This window comes from Canis lupus, chromosome 24, assembly GCF_048164855.1.
Source record: "Canis lupus baileyi chromosome 24, mCanLup2.hap1, whole genome shotgun sequence".
Classification (NCBI taxonomy): Eukaryota; Metazoa; Chordata; class Mammalia; order Carnivora; family Canidae; genus Canis; species Canis lupus.
The window spans coordinates 22,327,297-22,336,249 of record NC_132861.1 but is presented as its reverse complement, the minus strand read 5'-3'; the positions used below and the strand labels follow the sequence as shown (position 1 = coordinate 22,336,249).

The 8,953-nt window shown below is 38.5% G+C and overlaps 1 protein-coding gene across 7 annotated transcripts in view; it reads right to left on the bottom strand.

Moving 5' to 3' along the window:
- Positions 1-4,953: 4,953 nt before the first annotated feature.
- The window catches only part of CLCN3 (chloride voltage-gated channel 3), an 88,120-nt gene continuing 84,120 nt past the window's right edge, over positions 4,954-8,953 (bottom strand). For all 7 annotated transcript variants that reach the window (XM_072795979.1, XM_072795972.1, XM_072795974.1 and 4 more), the window contains one exon: positions 4,954-7,890. In XM_072795979.1, coding sequence (XP_072652080.1) covers positions 7,800-7,890 — 91 coding nt within the window. In that variant the 3' untranslated portion in view covers positions 4,954-7,799. The remainder of the gene's footprint in view (positions 7,891-8,953) is intronic.

The window sequence follows — 8,953 nt, the reverse complement described above, 5'->3', positions numbered from 1 at the left end:
TAAATCGCTGAGCCACCCAGGGGTCCTGAGATACTCTTTTTGATATAAAGTATGAGTAGACTATCGGCAAACACTTCCAGCCAGGATCTTTAATTTGAGCAGCTTGTCTCATCTCCCTAGTTAAGCTGCAAGCTTTTTAAGATGATGAATTTTTTCAGTATACATATCCCCCTCAGTAACACCTTTTACTATTTGTCGAACAAAATGACCCTATTACATGCTGCTCACTAACTGCCATAGAAAATCACACCAGCGATTTGGGAAACTTTTGAGATGTCCTTAAGGTAAGAATTCTCAAACAATAGAATGTCTTCTGGGGTCTAATATCCCCCAGGCTATACCTAGAATGTGTTCGTCCCACGGCCCATGCTGGCCTTTCTCTTGAAGAAAGCCTAAAGATGGCTTTCTTCAGTCCACACACAGTCTGCTGAATATCTTCTATCTACTTCTATCTACCCAGGATGTGGCCATCCGATGGCTAGAGTAGCTTCCAAACACCACTTCTATACTTATGAGAACACATTCTAAGGGCCTAGACTCACAAGTGAAGTGTACCTTAACCCGGTAAGAATTGAACAATACCACTACCCTCCTCAAATTTAGCTAAGCTCATTCCTGGAGCTTAATAACGGAGTTTCTGTAGGACTTCTCAGACACGTATGTAGAAAGATACACCCTAAAGATGGCTTTCTTCAAGAGAGACACTATGTAACAGCTTAGCCAAACTAAACCAAACCATCCTTTTGCCTTCCCTTTCATTACTGAACTGGAACTTGCATAGTGATCGGGAGGTCTCAGGAGATTTTCAGGAATTGCCCCATTTCAGGCTGTAAGCATCAGCAGGTTCTGGCCGCATCTGAACTAAGCTGTAAGCTTACAGTGACAGTGATACTGGCTGCATCACACAATTCTTTGATTAGAAATGGTGACCAAATCACATTTGATCTTAAATTTTTGAAGCTGAGCTTTTTTCCTCAGATTTCCTTAGTTTCTAAGGTACTTAACATTGGGGTCAGTATTTAGAAATAGTTAACATCTTTTAAATACTGATGATTTGAATAAATCCACCTATCTTATATTAAACCAATCTGCTTAGCTAGAAATACTAGCCATTTAATACTGCCATTTCTTGATCCAACAGTTTCAAATATAATTCGTAACTTTTTAAAAATCTACCTCCTTGTGATCAATAAAATGGATTCTAACAGGATTTCTTATCAAGCAACAGATTAAAATGAAGGAGGAACAAAAAAAGATCAGCTTTTCACCCATTCCTTACACAAACCTAACATGAATGTGTATTTTCAGAAAGCTAGGCATATAGTAGCCAAGACCTAATTGGAGACCAATGCCAAGTATATGGCCATTATAATCTGGATACTGTGGATTTACAGTCTCAAACTCCAAGATGCATCAGAGGGCTGGAAGCAGGTGTCAGAAGGTACTGAACTTCCAACTACTGAACGTTTTTCATTAGAGCATGGTCCATACATACAATACCAAACCTTTCTTTTTCCTTCACCCACAAACAGGCTGCTGAAACCTAGTTTGCTGAATATCTTCTATCTACCTAGGATGTGGCCATCCGATGGCTAGAGTAGCTTCCAAACACCACTTCTATACTTATGAGAACACATTCTAAGGGCCTAGACTCACAAGTGAAGTGTACCTTAACCCGGTAAGAATTGAACAATACCACTACCCTCCTCAAATTTAGCTAAGCTCATTCCTGGAGCTTAATAACGGAGTTTCTGTAGGACTTCTCAGACATGTATGTAGAAAGATATACCCAAGGGAAAAAATGAAAGTTCTAAAACTTAATCTAAGATAGTGCTACAAACACATCGCCACAATGACAGATACCCAAAACCTCACAGTTATATTCAGTGATCCAGACCAGGGGTCAACAAACTAGGGCTATTTTTGTGAACAAACTACTATCCAGGGGATCCCTGGGTGGTTCAGCGGTTTAGTGCCTGCCTTCGGCCCAGGGCGTGATCCTGGAGTCCCGGGGATCAAGTCCCACATCAGGCTCCCTGCATTCAGCCTGTTCCTCCCTCTGCCTGTGTCTCTGCCTCTCTCTCTCTCTCTCTGTCTCTCATGAATAAATAAATAAAATCTTAAAAAAAAAAAAACTACTATCCAAAATACCACCCATCTTTTCACCTCTCTTCCTCTAGCCCCCGCTCCAACTGGTTCTCAACCCCACCAAACCCTGCACCAATTCAGTGACCTAAACAGCCTTTTTCACTCTTCTTCCCTCACTTCATATTCTTGCTTCTTTACCCAGCCCTTATATTCCACTCTCCATCATTATAATCACTCCCACATCTACTCCACTAGCCCTCTTTCCATTAGTTGTACTTATGTTAGAACCTGAAGCCTGATAAAAAGCTGCCTACTCCTACTTCTCAGTATCAGGTGGCTGGGGAAAAAAATAAAACCATGACAACTGGTCTCCTCTTAACCTCAAGTTGGTCATACTACTGCCCATTAATCCTGCTACTTTCACATCTTTCCTCAAACATGCAACAATACCTCCCAGCCCTCTGTTCATTTCACTAAGAAAAACAAAGTAACTTCCACAAAATCTCGCCTCACACTACCTACTACTCAATATGCTCCGCCTTTCCCACATTGCTAGGAATGTTGCTTAATGTCCCAGTGTGCGCCTGAGATGCCATTCCCTCCTGCCTGCTCAAAGACCTCTCTCTCCTCTCTTCAATTTTCCCTCTAAAGTATTCCTATCCACAACAAAAGCTGTAATATCCTGCATCCAAAGACAAAACACCCTTTATCACACATCCCATTTCTGAAAAACACAGCAAGAGTTGAAATAACTGCTTTCAGGGGCACCTGGGTGACTTGGATCATGATCCCAGGGTCCTGGGGTCAAGCTCCCCGCTCGGCAGGAAGTCTGCTTCTCTCTCTGCCCCTTCCCATGTTCTGTCTCTCAAATAAAATCTTAAAACAAAACAAAAAACAAAAAAAACCTGCCTTCAATTCCTTTCATCAGTCTCTGTCAAACCCACTCCAATCAGATTTTTGCCTGATCTCACTGAACCTGCTTTAGTCAAAGTTACCCATTATCTCTACACTGGACAATTTTCAATCCACATTGGCTTCACTGATCAGCAATACCTGAAAAGTTGATCCTCTTTGAAACCTACTCACTTGCCTCAGGGGACCCACCTTTCTCTTAACGGCACCAATCTTCACCCTACCTCACGGTCTGCTCCCTCTTCTGGCCCCTCATCTCCTCGAATCTAAACATAGACGTATGTCAATGCTCAGGTCTCTGTCCACTCAATCCCATAGGGATCTCATCCTGACTCAGGATGGGACCTCCCATATTTCTTAGGTCTCTTAGCCTGGACCTTTCTCCTGAACTTGAGTCTTGTAAATACAACTGCCCAATTGATATCTCCACTTGGGAGTCAGAAAGTAATTTAAAATTTCATGTTTAAAACCAAGATTTCTCTGTACACAACCTCAAATTTAGTCTTCCTGGAGTCATTCATTGGAAACATCCTTTACTCCTATCACTCTATATCTGATCCATTAGCAAGTCATGCCTATGCCACCTCCAAAATGTCTAGGAATCCAGACACTTGAATGACCTCCACCTGCTCCAGTCAGGTTCAGGCCCATCTTATCTTACACCTTGATTATTCCAAGAGCCTTCTAATTGGTCTTCCAGCTCCCACCCCTTCACTATTATAGTCTATCCCCAAAAAAGCAGCCAGAAATCACATTAAGTCAGATCATGTCACTTTTGTCTGATTTCCCATTTTATCCATAAGTCAAATAACTCTATCCCCAACCTCTTTCCTCCTCTTACACCCTACTCTAGCCAGTGACCTATTTGATATTCCTTGTACCTGTCAGGTGTATCCTACCTCAGGATATTTGCATATACTGTTTCCTCTTCTTGTAACATTCTTCTCACAGGTAACTGAATCATTCCCTGACATTTTTCAGGATTCTGCTCAAATATGACTTTATCCCTGAGGCCTTTTATCATCATCCTCTATAAAAATAGCAGCCTCCCCATTACTGGTTTTTCTCCATCAGAATGGGAATTTTTGCCTAATTTATGCATGCCTTGAACAGCGCAAGGCACACGGGAATTAAAAAAAAAAAAAAAAAAAAAAAAGGAACTAGTTTGTGATGCGTACCACCATCTGACATATGATATATGTCTCTGTCCCTACTGGAGTGTAAGTTTCAGGAACACAACAGTGTCTCTCACACAGATATTCAATAAAAACTCAGTGAATGGTCAAATGAAATGGATGATAAAAAAAAAATCTATTCTGGACTTTTAAGTCAAGTGCTTTACTTTTATACTAAGTTTAATATTAGACTATTGAAATTGTTTAAAATTCAAATGTTACCACCTCCTTTTAGGCAGTCCTATTAGCCATTACAAAAATGTGCACTGTGGATATCAAATGTACAAAGTAGTATTAAAAAAAAAAAAACATGTAGGGGCATCTAGGTGGTCCAGTCAAGTGTCTGACTCTTGGTTTCGGCTCAAGTTGTGATCGCAGGGTCCTGAGATTGAGCCCCACATTAGACTCCACACTCAGCTCAGGGTCTGCTTGCGATTCTCTCTCCCTCTCCCTCCCTCACTTTCCAAAATAAATAGATAAATCTTTTTAAAATTTTTTGAAAGTAAACTAAAGTGAAATCTTCCGGTAAACCTGCAGCTTTTACCAACAAACAGAGACTTTACTATTGCTGGTAGTATTTACATCCTGCTGTTCAACCCGGTATCTATTCTTTTGTTGCCCCTTGCCTGCAAAGTATAGAAATGGCTTTGTAACCTTAGAGAAACATTGTATTTATCACCCCTTTGAGGCTGCATGTGCCAGGCATGTTGGCCTACACTGCATAGAGCAGCAGAAGTGGGAGGACTATTACAGATATAATTAAAGGCCAAACCACACATTGTCATATAGATTTTAATAGATTTTCTGATTAACTCATCACAGTAATCATTTTTACTGTAATGATATGCAGCTTTACTACACTAGTATAAATAAAAACAGATAAATACAGCTCTAGGCAACATCACAGATTAACAAACTAAGCATTCTTCATGAAGCAAAACTGAAAACAATTATTAATAAGAGATGCTGACACCCTTGCCCATTCTCATCATACCTTCTCAAAAAGGGTACTCCAATAAGGCGCTCCACTTACTGTATTGGTCAATTAATTTGCCAATTAGCCAGGCACATATATTTCATGGTCTCCACTATTTCATCATTTGGTTGAAAAGCTGACACACCTCAACATATCAAAAAGAAAAGTGGAACAGGTAGTATTACTGAAGAAAACCACTGAATGCAATTAGAAATACACTTTTCCTGTATTTTAGCAGTAAAACCTAACCAGGGATAGAAATATACCAAGAAAAAAATTAACATCCGCTGTGAATATCCACCCTGCATTATCAGTCTGTGAAACAGGATGGGCAATGAGAGGACGTGAAATCAAAAAGGAAGCATGGGAACTAAAATCCAGGTGATGTTTAATGTTATGAAGCTATCTGCAAAGAAGCTGGTTTCTTCTCTGAAGACTTGTAACTCAAGACAAACAAGCTATTCAAGAACTCATGGTGGAGTTCACACTGCAAATTCACTTAGGACTAGATGAAGACAGGATATATAGAAGCATCATTAGAAAAGATTTCACTCTGGATGGCCAGATAACTTTAAAGGGGTCATTAAGAAAGCCCAAAGTCTGCCAGAGGGAGGAAATAAAATAGGACAAAATACTTATTTTAGAAAGGGCAGATAGCAAAATGAAGAAATGTTTCATGAAATTCCTAAAATGTTGCTCAACTTTGAACTGTCATTCTAATATGGCTTCATGATCTAATAAAGCTTCAAGATCTTATAGGTATATTATTTTTAAGAACTAGAAAGTGAAGAATCACTTCCAAAATGTAAAAATGGCTCATTGCTGGATATGTTTCAGGAAATGTCTGTCTGCTAAATTCATTTCCTACCAAAAATGCATAAGCACAGAATATTTAGGCCAGTCCTTCAAGTAAACTGTCTTTGCTGATAGTGAATTAAGACCATGATTAAGACAGACATTTCCAAAAACAAAAATCCCAAACTCACCCCAGTACATTTTCAATTCATTCTGCAAAAATGTGCACTGTGGATATTCAAAACATTAACTGAACACTTATGGATGTGACATACCCAAAGATTCAAAGGTTATGTTCAGATTAAAATTTTAACTGCTACCTTTGCAATTGTTTTCATTTGATTTTTTTTTTAAAAGGTTAACGATATTCAACTTTTGGTTTTAATCTGCAAAGTGATTTGTTGTGTTTTAACTTTCTAATTAATGAGTCAAAATGTACAGGTCAGAAGACATAATCCAGAGGATGGCAGTGAAAGATCAGAAAAAGATTTATGTACACATTGGATCATAGACAAATAACCACAACCTCTTTTTAAACCCTTGTTCCCAGTGTAAACTTTGTTCATAGCTCCATAATTTTAAGTCTGAATTAGTCTATAAAAATCACATTAAAAAGGTAAAATTATTTAAGCGCGATATTAACTGATCTGTATTTTATAAATTTTAATCCATAAAAATATAAATAAGAATGGTAAATTTTTAAGAAAAGAAATATACATTTAGTGCAAGTTATGAATTACATTTCTTCTTCAGTGTCAGCAATAAAATATCTTGAGGAAAGAAACAAAAAATGATCTAATTTCAAGAAAAAAAATTCCAGTGTTTAAACATGCAATTAATACCAGATACAGCTAAACAGAATACTTCCTTCTCTTTACTGTCAAAGCAGCAGCATTTTGTTTCCTTACGCTGAACAGTACGTGTAGATTATAGTTTTAGAATAGAAAATTTGCATAAGACCAGGTCACATTATCCATAAAGTCTGAGAGGAAAAAAAACAAAAAGAAAACTGTTTATCCTTACAAGTCGAGTTTCATTGTTGCTGATTCTGAACCACAATGCGCACAAGCGGAGAGATTTTGTTCACGCTTCACTCGAGATTTTACCTGTTGCGGTGCATGTGACTGCTCCAAGCATTTAGTGGCGGTGCCAACTACAAGGTTAATGGCACAAGAAACACTCCCTTCTTGTGATGAAACATCAGTAAAATCACAGTACATCTCAATATGAGAAAGGACTGTTTCAAAAGGGCACACCAATTTACAGAGGCTTTGTTACAGCTCAAGAGAGAAAGAAAAAGAGAGGGAGGGAGAGAGAGAAAGAAAAGCTCTTCTGGAATGTAGAAAGACAATGCTTAACTATAATAATTCATGAATTAAACAGAACAGTTTTGATACAAAAGGGCAAGACCTTGCAGTCTTATAGATGGCTCAATTCAAAGTAATCCCTCCAGAAATAGGGACTGCTAATGTGTCTTTGCGATGTCGGAGTAACAGGCCAGGTGCTCTGGGTGCTCCGGGTGCTCCGGGGCTGGGGCTGTGGCACCCCTTCTGCTGACGCTCCAGCCTGCGCAACTGTGGCACATCCTCAGCTGAATGCATCCAGTGCAGAACAGGAGATGATTTGCTGCTCTCAGTTAGATGGGGAAATACCTCACTCATTTCCTTCTCGCTCCTTTCCCTCCCCAAACAACTCCTTCATTCCACCAGCAGTATTTGCAAACTATGTTGCAAAAAGCCCGGCTTTTAGATTTTTTAAGGAGAAAAAAAAGTAGACGACTCCCTCAAGTTAAAGAGTTGTGCTATTCAACAAATGAACTTCCTCTTCTGTTTCCTCTCTCTCATCTATAGGATTCAGTTGAACATTATTGAAGCGGGGTCTTGGTTTGCCGTCTGGGCCATATGACGGAGGATATCTTTTTTTGTTATAATGCCAAGGAGGCGCCTGAAAGGAATAAACATAAGATTGCTATTAAAATAAAAGGAAAAGAAAAGGAAAGCTCAATCTATAACTGAATCCTTTTTGTTGACAGGAATAGAGCAAAGCAAGCACCGTGATTGTGTATTTTCAAAAAGTATTTTATTGGTAAAGATAATTAAATTATCCAGCAACCATCCTTTGATATGAAAGTATCATGGTCACTAATAGTACGATGTCCTTTCCACCAAGACTCTGAGGACCACATGCCACATTGAAGTAGAGGTACTTTGATTCGTGTATGCCAACAAAAAAGTAACAAAAAATGGGAGGATGTGTGAACAAGAAATGATACTGATCCAATGTAGAAGGAAAATTCATTCCCATGATATCGAGAAAGCAGTAAAATGTCTGATGACCAAATCTCCTCAATATTCCATTTTTTTAAACCAAACTTAACCAACTTTAAAAAATAACTTAAGGATTGCCCAGTTGTATGCAGAATCTTCATGAAAGCACATACAATTGAGATAAAATAGTCAACAAAGAACTCCAATCCCAAGCTTCAGAGCCCTAAGAATAAATTGATAAAACAATCCAAGTTTCTAGTGCACTCATCAATATTTTCCTCTTCTGATTTTGGCCAAAAAAGTTAAGATACAGTGCTTTTATGAAAGTCTTAGTTGTTAATGCTTACATTAAAAGAGAAGTGAAAAATCAAGAAGCAGTCCTAACAGATTATTATAGATGAAGCAGAAAGCAGAATGAATGAGTAGCTACTTATTATTCTGGTTAGTAGTTTTTTAGAAAAGGATGCATGAAACACTTGTGAAATATTAGCTTACAACAGGAATACATAATCAGTTGTGTGCTTAAGCAAACTGGGACAGGTTTTTTAAAGAAGTATGATAATTGCAGGGCAAAATAATTTCAGGAATTGCTAAAGCCAGACAATTTTTAGGTTGTAAGGTACAGTAAGATAATTCAAAATCTATCTTTAGTCATGAAACCACTAGGACATAAAGCCAGTTAAAACAAATGCATTTGACCCCAAAAAGCTGCTCACAGCATTCTGGACATACAAAAGGGG